The 15,498-nt window shown below is 41.4% G+C and overlaps 1 protein-coding gene across 8 annotated transcripts in view; it reads left to right on the top strand.

Moving 5' to 3' along the window:
* cux1a (cut-like homeobox 1a) overlaps nucleotides 1-15,498 on the top strand; it is a 56,315-nt gene that overhangs the window by 27,895 nt on the left and 12,922 nt on the right. For 4 of the 8 annotated variants that reach the window (XM_011482510.4, XM_011482509.4, XM_011482512.4 and 1 more), the window contains exons 6-14: nucleotides 3,817-3,940; nucleotides 5,247-5,323; nucleotides 6,754-6,820; nucleotides 10,936-10,984; nucleotides 11,930-12,034; nucleotides 12,434-12,622; nucleotides 12,770-12,828; nucleotides 13,983-14,025; nucleotides 14,197-14,293. In XM_011482510.4, the coding sequence (XP_011480812.1) occupies nucleotides 3,817-3,940; nucleotides 5,247-5,323; nucleotides 6,754-6,820; nucleotides 10,936-10,984; nucleotides 11,930-12,034; nucleotides 12,434-12,622; nucleotides 12,770-12,828; nucleotides 13,983-14,025; nucleotides 14,197-14,293 (810 nt within the window). The remainder of the gene's footprint in view (nucleotides 1-3,816; nucleotides 3,941-5,246; nucleotides 5,324-6,753; nucleotides 6,821-10,935; nucleotides 10,985-11,929; nucleotides 12,035-12,433; nucleotides 12,623-12,769; nucleotides 12,829-13,982; nucleotides 14,026-14,196; nucleotides 14,294-15,498) is intronic. The other 4 variants (XM_011482511.4, XM_078929622.1, XM_078929624.1 and 1 more) reach the window with 1 other exon arrangement.

A 15,498-nucleotide genomic window follows, 5' to 3' on the forward strand; every position in this document is an offset into this window, starting at 1 on the left:
GTGCAAGGGCCACTTGTGGTAAATGAAGGGGTTTATTTAACTCCTAAAGTTATGTTTACCTCCCAAATAAAATGGCATTGAAGTTGGTGATTTGATGAATACTATGGCTTTGTAGCAGTAGGCAGTGTCTTGGTTTCTTCATTTACGGTATATAGGCACTTGCTGAGAACAAATATAGTCCTTCCTGGCCCCTGCGCATTTTGCACCCTTCAACTAAAAGTTGGCACACTGTGACTGCACAGTCTGTATCTGTACTAGTTGAGATGTGCTGCAGATAGATTAAGTAATGAGCCACAAAAGAGAATAAGGAAGGTAAAAGACACTATTTCTCTTTTTGTCAGAGCAGCCATGAAATGGCTAACTCGTTTAAAATATTAGAATGGTGGAGAAACTGGACTTTTAACAGTTCATGTTTTTTTTCCCCAACTTTCGCATGTGTGAAATTGAAGCAGGTCTTCACACTCTCTGCAAGCAGCATATTTAATGAGTCTGCACCAATGAAATGAATGCAGGGCTACTACTATTTCCATTAATGCAGTGACTGGACTGTTGTTAAAGGAAGTATCTGCATTTAAAAACAGAAATATGGCAGCTGGACATGAGGCCAAAGGAAATCTATAAAGAGATGTCTTCAGCCACTGGAGGAGCAGATGTGTCAGATTAGGAAGTTTGTTTGTGTCTCTAAAATATCAGTATATACAAAAACCTGGACTTTATAATGACTTCTTGTTTTTTTAAAGCAGTTTTATAAAGAAAATCTTCCCTTTGTTTGTCTGAGGTTTTGTTTACTGGTTTAAAAAAAAGGGAGAGAAGCCTATTCAGGATAAGAGAAAGATGGAAAAACTGACAGGCTGAGAGATGAGTGTGAAGTGGCAATAAAAGTGTTGGAATTTTTGTATAAAAGAAATGAGTGAGCAGGCAGGGAGTGTTTTGGAATCCCCCTTTTTCCTCAGCAAGAGTTAATTGGAACAGCTCAATAGCGGCAGGGTTCCATTCTGCCATTGATTTTCCCTTTTCCCCTCTTCCTTTATTCCTCCGTCCCGCATCAATAGATCGGGGGGAATTTAAACCCCAAAACACACCGTGGAACTCCCACTCCTGTTAAACATACATGGACCCACCTGCACACACACACACACACACGCACAGACACACACACACACACACGCATGCACACACAGAGTGCAGGGGCCATTGATCCTTGCAACCTAAATGTTTAAAGTTCAGTTAAGCAGTTAAGGGGTAAGAGGGCTCTAAGGGGACTCTCCTCTATTGATTATGTGTCAGAGCAGTGAGACTGGAGTTTAAATCACACACACGCACACACAAATTGCTAAGAGCCCTCAGTCAAAGGCAGCAGGCAACATTGCTCTATATCATTGTCTCCCTCACTTATATCTTTCTCTGGGAAACATGCACCAACACACTAACGGGTACTTGGCCCTGTTTATTACTCCAGTTATGCCTTAGATTTATTTCAGGCTACCTCATACAGAGCTCAGCTGTCAGCATGTTATGGGCTTTTAGTACTAATCCCACTCTAATGAATACAGCATATCTACTGCGTGTGTTTTCTGTATCGGGCATGAATGTAAAGATTAAGCTGGAGCCATAGGGGCCAAGGTTTTCGTCTGTGCTAAACCGAAAACACAGGACTTAAAATGCTGCTTCATCAGCAAAGGTCAGACACATCAATTGCTGCTGTTTATAAAACACAGGAAACATATCAAATTCTGTTTCCTTGTTTTTTTTCCTAAGCAATCTGTCTACATTTTAAGAGATGTAGGAATCAGTCAGGCACTTAACAGTCATTCCAATGAAAAGTGGGTTTTTTGGGTGTTTCTTTTTTCTTCTTGTTGCATTTTTCTCATGAGGGAGGACACGTAAAGAAAATATAGATTAAAATTGCATTTCAGAGTATTTTGCTATCGAAATTGTTCTGAATCAGGACCAGACGGGGAAAAAAAGCAAGTTTGAAAAGGGTTGTACCGGTAGTTGTTACACAGAAGCTGCAGTCGGCAGGCGCAAGCTCCCTGCTCCACTCCATTCTGATGCATCCACTTGTAAACAAATATTTATTAACACCTGAGCTGGAATCTGACTTAAAACCGTACCAGCTGGATAGCTCCGATGTTACTTGCCTTTTTTGTTGTGCCACTAAAGTTAGGTTGAGGTTGTGAGGGGCTGTAAGCTAGTAGGAGAGAGTGTAAACCAGGGGTGGGCAAACTACGCCCCGCGGGCTGGATCCGGCCCGCCTCCATGTTTGGTCCGGCCCAGCGAACAATATCAGAGACCCATGTTGTTGTATTTTTTTTTTTAAATCTGGCCACACGATCAAGACGTGACATTTTATTCCCCCCTTCTGCAGTCTGTGTCCCGATGTGAAACCCTCCAAAAATCTCTGTCAAATAGAAAAAGAAGACAGTCTCCCTTTTCCACGTCGCAGTTCATCTTTCCCGGTTTAGCTCATTCTTTTAGAGCGATCATGCTGCTTTTTTTAAAGAGCGCACCCTGTTCTGTATCCTGATTGGCTGAAGACCTTGTCAATCAATCTCCTCAGTGTCTACTGTACAGAAACGCTGAGCTCTTCAGATCAGAAATCTGTGATCGATCAGATCTTTGTTTTCATTCTAAGATCCTGGACCTAAATTTCTATGAAGGTTTGAGAATTTAAACAAGAGAAAAGTGTGAAAATGTTCATGTCAGTGTGAGAAAAGTGTATTTTGGCAGTCAGGAGTTTTACTGCCATAAACGTCTGTAATCAAACTCCGTGAATTTCACCGATCACGGTTATTTTTAGAACGTAACTCCTGCAATAAACGAGGGAACTCTGTACTGGTGAAAGATGTATGCTTAGCTGCAGCAGAAGACATAGAAATTTGCTTTTTCATTATTACTGGATGAGAAACAGACGTGCAGGACACAGCACAACTGCGCAAACTGTGAGACGTGAGGAATAGCAGCCCTCAAAGTCTCAGCAGAATTATGACAGGAGAGGATCCACTATTTATTGGTTTTTTTTAATGTATCAGTATATTTTTGCTGAATTTTTGTCTTTGAAAATCATAGAAAGTATTATTTGGTCATTGTTTTATTTCATAAATAGTGTTATTTATTTTATCAAAATTATCATAAATGAATGAAACATAAAGCACTTTACAACTCCTTGAAGGTACCATAGAGCTTCACAATAAAAAAGAGATCCAAAAATGGTAAACAAAAGTTTTAAACTAAAAACTCTAGAATATTCTGTTTGAGAATATAATTTTTAACCCAAATGTTTTCATCTACATTCCATGTCAGATCATTCTCACTCCACGCCTCTACTCCTGGTCCGGCCCTTCTATTGAATTTTAGAACCCAATGTGGCCCGCGAGTTAAAATAATTGTCCAACCCTGCTGTAAACAAATGGAAGATGGGAATTGAGTGCACCAACAGTCCTGCTGGCAACTCAGAGGGGAATTTCTGATTAACTATTGCCGCCCTGCAGAAAATATCTCCTATAAAACGACAAAGGTTTTTTTTTCCATTTTGGCTAAAACCGGCATAATAATTAAAAGACCACTGGAAACACTTTTACAACAGATCAAACAATGATTGGAGTGGGACTTTTAGCTATTACAGATAAATAATTAAAGCCTCAAAATACTTAAGGAAAGTGCTAACATGTATTGTGGTGCTAATAACTTTTCAACGATCATGTTTTATCAAATATCAGTACAAAAAAAGGTTTAATCAAACACGATTCAAGAAAAAAAAAAGTATATACTGTTTCTTTCATCAAAATCTGTCTTTCTGCTCCAATCCTCCATCAGAGGTCACCATTAAGGCCTTGAAGGAGAAGATCAGAGAGTATGAGCAGTCTCTGAAGAATGAAGCGGAGAACCTGGCCCAAGAGAAGCAGCTCCAGCTACACAATGACTATGCAGAGAAGGAGAGGTAAAGCTGCTGTGGACCTTTGTTTCGAATGAGAAACATTTTACATCAGTGTCACCTCTCTGTCCTTTAGGAATTCTGTGTATTCTGAAAGAAAAAAAAAGAGAATTTGAAATGTCAAACTTTAATTTTCCTTCTTGGATTCAAATGTTTGAATGAATTTTCACAGTATGAGTAAACTTTAAATTGCTCTTTTCCAGAAAAGCCATTTACGTTCCAGGGAAAACTGCTTTAATTGTTTAGGATTGCCAATTTAGTGCAGGTTTCTATGAAACCATTCTTTATTTTATACGAGCGACTGTTAACTTGGATCCTAAGTGTGCCCCCCTTTCGAGTTAGTAGGGTCAATAAACGTTTATGCAACATCTAAGTGACGGGCACTCGTGGTTCGCTGGTGCAAACCAGTACACCCAGAATGAAGAGATTCAGCATTTCATTGAAGTGGTTCAGAAAAATCTTTAGCTAGGCTAATGTGCAGCTTTAGTGCCACACCATGTAGATATAATAATTATATATTGATTTAAAATCATTCAGCTGTAATTATCATTGAAAGAGACCCAATTACCCAACTGCAGATTGAGGATTTTCTTTGGGTTTTTTAAAAATTGTAATTGAACTTGCAAAAATGCTAATCCTATTGTTTTTTTTGTGTGGGTTTTTGTCAGTGGATTAAAGACTTTCTGGCATGCAGTAAAAGATCAATTGTCCAACTGTATTTCCTGTACGTCAGTGTTTTATAGGCCCCTTCCTGTCTGCAGAGAACCGACTTCCTGTGTCTGAAAGTGGTACTAAATAGATGGCACCCCTTGATGCATTTTGATCTCGGAAGGGGAGATGGGCAGAGACTTAAAAAAAAGAAAAAAAATGACAGCAAAAAACATAAAGTTAGAGACAGAATGGTGGGAAAGTCTGGTATTAAATGGTGTCATAAATGCCATCTTTGCTCCGGATTATTGATGTTTTCACAGCCAGTGACAATTTTTCTGCAGAGCACAAGTTTTTTTATGCCAAGAATCAATCTGTTTTATCCGTGTGGTTTCTGTCACCCCTTCCCCCCTCCCTTAATCAACCCTAACTCAACCCACCCCCTGTGCGCAGAGTGCCCCAGTGGCCAGACATTCCTGCCTAATAGGGCTGCTTAATGAGGAGTGGGCTGTGTTGGGAGGATTTTAGTGGGGAAAACACTTCAGAAACGCTGGGAAAAATGGTTTTTTAAAAGAAGCTAAGCAAAATGCAAACCTAAGATTAACCGACTCATCTCTTGAGTGTGACTTTCTGTTTCCTGCTCTCTGTTTTTCTACCTCCGTAGAAAACTCCAGGAAAGCCAGGCCTCCATGTCCTCCAGGCTGGAAGAGGCTGAACACAAGGTCCAATCCCTGCAGACAGGTACCTCTCCATTCAGTCCCAACACATTTGGCTGCCAAATTAAAAAAGGTCGTATATCTGAAAAGCTGTTGCGGTTGTCTCTGTATTATTTAAAAACGCCATCATTTCAAGCATTTCTTTATGAAAGTTCATAAAGTGGGACGGACACATTGACCGGAGTTCACTCCTCCCAACTCACCAGCCTTCCAAAAACAGCAACTGGGTGGGACAAAGTAAAAGTTCTGTTGGGTCAAAAACAACACACCCCTAAATCTGCACAAGTTTGAGCTATAATGTCAACGTGTGACTACTCCCTCCCCATATATGAATATGATATACATATGAAATAAAGCAAAATTCATTAAAAAAACTCTGAAACTAGACCATGATAAAGGTAAGCTACTTCTAAAGCGAACTGCTGAAGTTGGTGCTTGCTGGTTTGTATCAAATTTGGGAAGGGAGAGTGGGGGCTTCCAGCAGAGACAACCCATTGACTTCCAGACTGAAGCTTGTTTAAAAACAAATGTACTGGAGCTAACTCAGCTCACCAAGTAACAATTTGCACAGGGGAATTCCAAGCCTCAAGGTTTGTTTGTACGCATCTTTTCCAGATTTCCTCGCTCTACTCACGGCTGATTACCTGGATCGGGTGTGCCTAGCCAATTAGAACATGCTAGAGCAGGGGTTGCTGGGAAAACAAATAGCAATGAGGCCATCTGTGCCCGTCCCTGCACAAAACTGCAAACAGAAGTAAACATCTCTCAGCCTAGTTTCCACCTCTTACTTGATTTTATGTGTTGTAGGCAAATTTGTACCATAACATTTTATTTTATGTTTGTCGTCATTGTTGTCCACAAGCAGAGGTGTGGTCTTTTGCTTGAACTTGCTTGTCAAATCCGCACATGACTTAGGTTTGTTCCAACAAGTGAAAGGCTTGTTTGTCTTGCCTGTTGTCAGAAAGGTGTGGGTTTGGTAACATCAGATCAGTGTTGCAGTCAGCTACACACTATCCACAGCAGTGTTCTATAGAAACCAATGGGTCAGATCTGACATTGGTCCATATTGGTTCATCAGATTGAAGCTAAATGGTGTTATTTAGATAAAAACATATTTTTGTGCCCAATCCAGAAGAGCAGTATTTATAGATCAAGCGGGGCTGTTAATCAGTCTTTGTTTCTGTTTGCGAGCCCAGGCGACACATTCCCCTATTGATTAAAGGATGTTGGACCGCCACATTAGATGCCACTATGTCTTGTCAATATTTAGACGTAACTAGTTGCAAACTAAGCCGTACTTCAGTGTTACAAGACGACATGTTGATGTTGGGAATGAGCCCAAACCTCAAAAGGACGAGGAAAAAGGGCCTCTTAAACGACTTTGTTTGAAAATTGACTTGTGGCTTTCAGCTTTCGTCTTACTCTTTTTTTTTCTTTTCTCCTCATCTTTTACAGCACTTGAAACAACTCAGGCTGAGCTTTTTGATTTAAAGACAAAGTACGACGAAGAATCCACAGCAAAGTAAGTGCTTTGTTGAACAGCGTGTGTTTGCGGATGACTTCTCCCCTCTGTCTGCACAATATTCTATTCCTGACATAATCATCCTGTTTGGGAGAATCTGCCTCCTTAGAAACTCCCACTCTCCCTCTAACAGCTGGAATATCTCCCATAGCGCTCGGCAGCCTTCAGATCCCAGCAACATCCATGCAGCGTAGCTCTAAAGTGGATTGAAATTTATTCTGCAGCCTCAGCAAAGCTCTAAATTATATTTCTTTGTGTTTTTTGGGTGTGTAATGACTATTTGCAGTGATTATCAGTTAAAACATGTATTCCAAAAGAACCAGACAGATGAGCTTGAGCTGCATTGATTGCAAAAGTGATGGCCAGGATGACAACCTTTCCATGTTGGCACTCCACTTTATCACTTTCACGCTCCTTTGTCCCTCCACTGTCCAAACTGCTCTTACAAAGTAAAAAAAAATACTTTTTTTCTGAAGAGAATGTGAGTTTATTTGCCCCTTAATTACTGGTGTTTCATTTTCTTTAGAAAATAAAACACTGCATACTAAAGGGCATCCTGCATTCACACCCAAAGTGCAGCAGAATGCCAACGTGACTCTCTAGATGTTCTGCTCCCCAGACTCCCGATGTCTCTTCGATGTCGAAATGATCGGAAGTTAAAAACAAATCGATTTTGTTTCTGTCTTGAGGATATTTTTTTTTCTTCTTTTCACTTACTGCATTTTTTTGTGTGCCCCTTTCATCATCTGAACGGAGTTTGTGTGAGAGTAAAGGTTACAGGAAGACACTGCATGCAGTGTAATGGCACTAATCAATAGGTTTCATTGTCTAACAGAGGACCAGCCCTCATTTTTCTTTCTCTCCGCTGAAGTGCTTCATGGCTTTAAGCTCTCTTTAGCGTCGGTGTCTCTCTTCTTCTTGTGTCTAAAGAAAAGGAAGTTTGTGGGGGTGCTTACAGTAGGCCCTGACTGGGCACAGAGGCTAATAAGCACATGCCCGCCTACATCCACACATGCACACTGGAACTCACTCATTCACTCACACTCACTTGCTCACTCGTGAGCCTGAGGCATTCAGGGTCCTTGACTATGTGGCGTGCTGTGATCTGAAATTTTAATGCAACGCTTTAAAGCACACACAAACCCTCTTTAACGCTGCACCCTCCCAGTCCTCAGAGTCCTTCCCCTGTTTACTGCTTGGCTGAGCAAATTGCCAGTGTTTGGCTGAACGCAACTTTTAACCCTTTAACTACACCCATTTTTATACCATTTCACACAAACGTCCTTCATATTTCTTCCTTCCAAAACACGGCGCTCTAAAATATTTCACGAGAATGACACGGCATGACAAATCCCCAATCCTCTCGCTGCTTTTGGGTAATCTGCCTATTAAATATATGAACTTGCATAGGCCTGCCTCCCATGTAAATACGCACACACTGTGGGGCGTATGACGGCTCCCTAAGAATCCGCTCCGTTGTTGCGGTGTCCAGTGTGTGGCTGAGCGACAGCGGGAGGCCGGCCTGTAGATGTAGCATCGCTCCCTCCCCGTGTCGGCACTGCGAGGGGCTGCCCGGCCGCTTTTTCATCGTTTAGTTTGTGTTAAAGATTAATGATATATTGATCTCTGGCCTCACAGGATGCTGTGGGGTTGTGTGCTTGCAGGCTGCGCTCCGTGCCGGTGTAGATGTGGCTTTGACTGCATAGACGGGGCTTGATGCAATTAGGGTTACCCATTTAATTGCTGGTAATTAAGCAGCAGTTGGCTTTTCTTTCCTGTGTCCATCTCGGGGGTATTTAAGCACAAAATGGCACGCAAAACACACACACGCACACACAGACACTCTCTCGCAGCTAGATTTTCTTTAAGCCTCCTTGAAATCCCCAAGGTAACACGCTGTGAAAACGCAATGTGGAGAGAGCCACGGAAAGAAAAGGAATGGAGTGATGAAAGCTGGGGGGCAAAAAGCAGGCCAGGGGCTGGAGGCTTCAGCAAGGAAGAAGGGGATAAGAGGCATGGAAGAGGAGGGAAATGAAAATCTAAATCAGGGGAATATCCTGCTGGCACTGAAGGCAGAGGCCAAGGAAGAAAGGGCCAAAGATGAGAGAGGAGAGGTGGAAGGGGGGAAAAAAAGATAAAGGAGGAAGGAAAAAAAAGTGGAGAGGAACGGTTGAAACGGGAAGGATAGAGATGAGCAGAGTACAGAAAAGAAAGGCAGCAGCTATGTGTGGAGCAGGATAGAGAAGATAAGAGATGAAAAGGCCCGTCTCAGATGCAGGAAGTAGAGTAAAGGCTTAGAGGCTCTAGTGTTTTTTTGGAGGTCCTTCACTGATGTCACTGGGTGCACCCATTGGCTTTCATGGTACAAAGGAAGTGTGTGGTGTTTGTTGGCATTTATGTGTTTTCCCATACAGCTGTGTGACTAATTTAGAGCGCCTCCTTGTGGTTATCGGACGGTGCTTTACATACACCTTTCAATCTATTTAAAATAGGACTTTGGGTTACCGTAGACCCATCTAAATGTTTGACGATTTAATGCCATGGGGTTCATTAGCAGGCCATGAGCAGTCCCTGCTCTGCCCAGCGACTGACTGACTGTATCAGGATATACAGAAAATCCCTTCCCTGTGATCTGCTTTGGCCCTCATTCTCTAGCTTTGCCTTTATAATTCCCAAATACAGCCAAATCCAAAGGTTATTTAAGAAGACTTTGTGCATCTGTACTTTGATTAAATGATCACATTTGGAGCAGAAGCGGCGCTGTATTTGGGTTGCATTACTACCCATAAACGCTCTCCATTACAAGCTTTTCTAGCTTGTTGGCCGTCTGACCTTACATTTGCGTGTGCGAGAGAGGAACCGAGCGAGTCCGGCACACTATAGCTTAAGACTGGATAAAAGCTGTTGAGGTAGTGTACTATTATGTTGCTTAAATACATACCAGATCCTTTTAACTATTAAGGAAAAGTATGAAAGGAATAAAGGAGGAGAGCGAAACGCTCTCCCGCCCACATCTGATTCCTTTTGCTGCATTGCCCATGGCATAATGTTGACCTAATATCAACTGTGTCGGTTTTGTTAAACACATTCAAATCAGTAGTATGCAAGCCTATGGGACATAACGCTGTTTCTCATACTGTGACACACAAATACAAAAGCCGCGTGGGCTAGTGGGTCCACTATCAAAGGATCACAGTCAAATCAGGAGTTCTTAATGGATGCAGCAGTGCACATATGCGCTCACATCCCCGCACTCCAAACTCATGTATTCTTATCAGCAAGTAATGTCTTAAATAAACATGTCCGCATCTTTCTGCTGCATTGAGCACTATTCAAAAGGTCAATATTTCCATGCTTCTTCACTCTGGTAACGATACAACTGTCGAGTTTATTTTGCTTACCCTCACACACTAAGAAATTATCAACTAATCAGCATTAATAGTATTTGGATTTTCCTTTGTGTCTAAACCTGACATCTGTATATCACAATATATTAAACCTCTCTATATAAATTCTGTCTCTATATTGTGTTTAACTTTTACTGTTTTCAGACTAAGCACACTTTAATGATATATTTTACTCATTAAAGGAGAAAAGTTTTTCCTGTTTTTCCTCCTAAAGGATTAAAATGAGAGGTGGTAGCGTGAGGTTATATTTTTGGTGTGTGACCTCTAGCAAGTGAGAGGTGAACCGTCGCCTCCATCCAGACCATTAGTCAGACACAATCACACAGCTTCATAGCAGATTAGTCTGCTGTATTAGGATTTAAAGCTCTATTAATGTAATCCCTCTGTTTTACTGTGGCCTGGGTTTAGGGGCTTACATGTGCACACCCACACGCATGAACACACAGGTACACTTAAATACATGTAAGAAAGCACACACGCAAGCTGTTTGGGTTGCAAGGTTCACAATCGATGGATTAAAGCGAAATTTAGACAGTGGCTTAATGGATCCTAACTTTTGAAACAATCCCAGACACACGTGATGTGTGCAGTGTTTTAAGCTGAGACTCGTCTGCTCATTTTCCATTATTTGATGTTTTAGGGAAGCTGTGTTTTATTATTCCCAGTACTCTCACATTTCTTTAGAGTAACAATATTTATCTCCCTCAGGGCCGATGAGATTGAGATGGTGATGACAGACCTGGAAAGAGCCAATCAGGTAATTTTGGCTAAAGAAGGAAGGAAACCTTACATAAATCTGTAAATAAAAGTGTCCTAAATGACCAGATAAGAGTTGTTTATCACTTTAGGGGTCCTGTTTCAGTCACATGGTTACTAGACACCTACTAAAGCCTTTCAGCTGAAATAAGGCCTGTAGCACGCCCTCCACCCTCATGTTGCAAATATTCTTTTAGTATCTGTTAATGTCATTGTTGTTAACTTTCATTATTAGCCCAAGAGAATGATTTGTGGTCGAAAGAGGTAGCATAGGCATGTAATGTTAATATTGGCCTACAGGTTACCATTCTAGCCATAATGCTGCACATACACAAAGACACACGCACTGTTCACACTTCTGATTTGAGGTTTACGCAGGGCGACAGCATGGCCTTGAGCTCAGCCAGACTTTTTATATGCTTTTACAAGAAGAAAATGGAAAACAGGATTTTCTTCGTCGTCTTCTTTTTTTTTTTTTTTTTTTTTGCAACACACTCTTCCACTCCCACCCAGTCAATAACAGCTCTCAATATGTTTGCAATTAGGAACTCAGAGGAATCAGCTCCTTGTAACTCCTAATGATGGCAAGTTGGCCCAATGTTGCAGATGATTCTGAACAGGAGCGTCACAGCATGGTTGCAGAGACTTTTCAGTGGATATTTTAGTTTTGAGGATTTTTATTTAAATAACGGAAATATCCATTTTTTTAAGTCATCCTACATTTTTCTCAGCTGTATAACAATCGATGCCGTCTTCTTTTTGATGGTGTAATGGAAAACTCGTACTTAGGTTTTATTGCCGTTTTCCCAACACTTATACATAGCAGTTAATTCAGACAAAAAAGGAAGAATATGCACACGCACCAAAAGTAGTGAGCCACACGAGAGCAACCAGTGGAGGCATATGATGTTTTATCTTCTTTTTGCTCTGGTCTTTTTGTCTCCAGCGAGCGGAGGCGGCTCAGAGGGAGGCAGAGGCACTCCGAGAGCAGCTGTCCTTGACTAACCAATCCCTGCAGCTTAACAGCCCGGCCGAGGCTGACCCCAACACGGTGACACATTTTATCGATTCACTGAATTGTTTGGCAATGGGCTCGTAAAAGATCTAAAATGAGCATTGCACGCGAGGAACTGTTTGGTTGATGAATGTTTAGAATCACTGCAGCCACTGGTTCCAGGATTCCCAGAACGGTTTTTAGTCATTAACAGGAAGAGTGGAGATTCATAGTTTTCAACAGCAAATCAGTTGTTGATGCTGCAAACCAACGTTTGAGGAATTTTTTTTTTATTTGATGTTTTTTGATCAGGAGAAGGCAGTCTTCAAGAATCTCTTTTGGAAAATCTTCCATATTAATTAATGAAAGGCGGGACTTTAAATGAATGCGATTGCAGTTTGTTTTATGGGTTAGCAATGTCTTTTTTTTTTTTTTTTGAACTTCTGTGACCTGTAGGAACAGGCTGCCGAGGGGGCATCCCACTCCAGTCTTGAGGCGGAACTCAGGGCCAAAGAAAGAGAGACCGCACAGCTGGTGGAGGATGTCCAGAGACTGCAGGCCAGCCTGAGCAAACTCCGAGAGACCACCAGCTCTCAGATCACACAGCTGGAGCAGCAGCTGAGCAGCAAGTCGGCAGTTCTCAAGGTTCCACAAAAAAAACCACACAAAAACTAAACAATTTCAGCTTTTAGACACCATTTTCGTTAAGATTGTTTTGTCTTTTATACCAGCTTTTTGCTGCCCTTGCAATACATCTCTGCTTTTATTCACATGTACCTCTTTGATTTACAGGAGCTGGAGGAGAAACTGGAGAAGCAAGCTGACTATGAGGAGGTTAAGAAGGAGCTGAGGTAAGAAGACACTGAAGCCCTTAAATGAGCAGCACAGCCACTGATGAGAGAAAAACGGCATTGACTTTTCTGTTAATCGAATAAGTGGAATTTTCAGAAGTCAGTACTACTTACTATTAAATAAAATGTGAATTAACCTTTGGTGTATTTAAGAGAAAATTACTCTTTGAAAAAATGATCTGCCAGTAAAAGTTGTTGAAAAAAAATGGATATAATGAGTTCTCAAGGCCACAAAGAACAGGCACAGACACAGCGCTTGATTTAGATTTCAATTTGACAGAAACAGATAAATGAAATGGCTTTGCTGTCCTCTTTTACCTACCGAGTCGTCCCCCCCCCCACCCCCACACGCACACACACCACCACTGTGGAGACTGAGTTATCGTCCCCATGGCCGCTCAAGCACATGAGAAGGGTCTGCTGCAGAGGCAGCTGTCAATTACTTTGTTTTTTGTGTGCTGAAACCAACAACTTTGTTTGGAAGCCCCGGCCCCCACTCTGGTGCCACACAGGGGGCGGGACTTACCCTAGTGCCACTTAAGTCAGTGTTCTGAAGTCAGGGAACATTTCTTCCAGGACACTGATCAGGAATCAGTAAGGCCCTGGATGCAGTGTTATGTTTTTCCAATTCTTCATGCAGCCATGAGGGAAGCTCAGCACCATGTCCTGCCCCTGAAACAAGGCCACCGCTGCCCCTCCCTATGCACCGTCGTTGTTGAATCTTCTGCACAGCCTCCATTTTCATTCCTGTCGTTTCACTGCCGGCTACAGGACAGGGTGATGCACCGAGGATGACGAAGAGGATGGCAATGATTCTCATAGAGTCTAAACAATAGCTAATGAATAATGCACACACACTCCTGTCTGGTTCAGTAAGCACTGCTGGAATGAAGTGCCCGAGTACACACACAAATCCTGTATGGTCATTTGTCAAAGCACATTTCAAATTTTCCATGAATTAATGGGGCTAAATCATCTGATGAGTGAGGGAAGATTTGATTTGAACTCCCTATGTGGTGCTAAATGTCTGTAGCAATGAGACAAATATTCATGCCCCTAAAAAGACGTAAACGATGAAGATAGTTTTACACTAGATGTGTGTTTATGTTTGATGGAATCTGATAAGATTTTTTATTTTTCCTTTTTTTTGTCAGTATCCTTAAGGCGATGGAGTTTGGAGCATCTGACTCTCTGCAGGTAAAAGAAAAACACACCGAGTACTCAGCTGTTAAACTGTTACTTATTAATAAGGCAGTGACATATTAGTATAGGTAAATCAATAATATGAACACCTAAACAGGCATTTATGGGAAATGTTTATCGAAAAAAGTCCCGTTTTGACCTTGTTTCACCTCTCTGCTGCACCAGGATTCTTCCAAACCTCTGGAGGTGCTGTTGCTGGAGAGGAACCGCGCTCTTCAGTCCGAGAGTGCCGCTCTGCGCATCGCCAACACGGAGCTGAGCGGTGAGTCCCAAAGTTCAGCTTTATGGGAGGGAGTCCGTAAAAAGCAGGAGCAAAACCACATTAGGTTGCCTGCTAAAGGTTTTGTCCTCGGTTACAGCTAAGCAGAAACTCAGGATAAGGTCAAGTGCATCATGAAAGTGCACGCTGGCTAAGAATTTCTGTTTTTGTGAAAAAGAGTTTTGCTGGCAAAAGTTCAGCGCCAAAATGTTTTTCTAAATTAACAATTTGAGTGTAGAGCACATTGGTGGATTGATCCATCTCTGTGCTTGTTTTGCAACAGACTGCTCAGCAAAGGTTTAACTGGTAGAGAGGAGAAAATGCAGATAGCTTAAACTCCAAAACTTATGTCAAGTGCAGCAAGACTCTAAAAGAAGTACAGTTCTTATGTTGATAGAAACAGAAATTTGGTTGAATTTTAGAAACCTGGTTATTCTTTTTCTCTGAGAATACTTAAAAAATGTGGGTGTGTTTTTTTGTTGCTATTATTTATTATTTGAAAAATCTCTGTCTCCAAGTTTCCAACAGAACTCTTATCTAAAAAACCTAACATAAAACAAATAAAATATACCATCTTGTTTCTGGTAAATACCTCAACAATCGGGTGATCTGAACATTAAATAAATGCATTTCACAATAAGGAGAACACTGTACTAATCCCCCTACATCGGGACTGTTGCCCTCTGCACCACTGTTTATGGGTTTGAAATGTCATTGCTTTAGGCTTGAATAGTTGAATAGCTTTGAATTGATTAACATTCTCAGTAAGGGAAGCTTACTGTCTTATTCAATCATGTTAAGTTTCTGTGGTTATGCATGAGAAGAGTTCTCCCAAAGCGCTTCTAAAGATTTATTCTAGTAGTTATTCAACTTTGGAAGAATGTTTTTATGTCTTTTATACGTTGGAATGTGAGCATTTTAGCTGAGCAACATCCCAGAGATGGGAGCAAAAGTCTTTTATCAGAAAACGTGATTCAGTTGTGTATCCACCCATGCAATTGTTGTTTGAAACTTTTATTCCAGCTGTATTTATTTTGACATTTTGTAAACCTGGATGTACTTTTACTAAAGACTGATGCAGCACCGAGAAAAATATGCAAGACAGGGCTGCAACCGCTTGAAGAAGACGCCGATGATGCATTGTTTTTCGAAAGGACGTCTTTTACGCTGCTCGGTTACCTTTATGCTGCCCCAGAGAGACGGACTGA

This window comes from Oryzias latipes, chromosome 13 (assembly GCF_053564925.1).
Source record: "Oryzias latipes strain Hd-rR chromosome 13, Olatipes_Hd-rR_3.1".
NCBI classification, from domain to species: Eukaryota; Metazoa; Chordata; class Actinopteri; order Beloniformes; family Adrianichthyidae; genus Oryzias; species Oryzias latipes.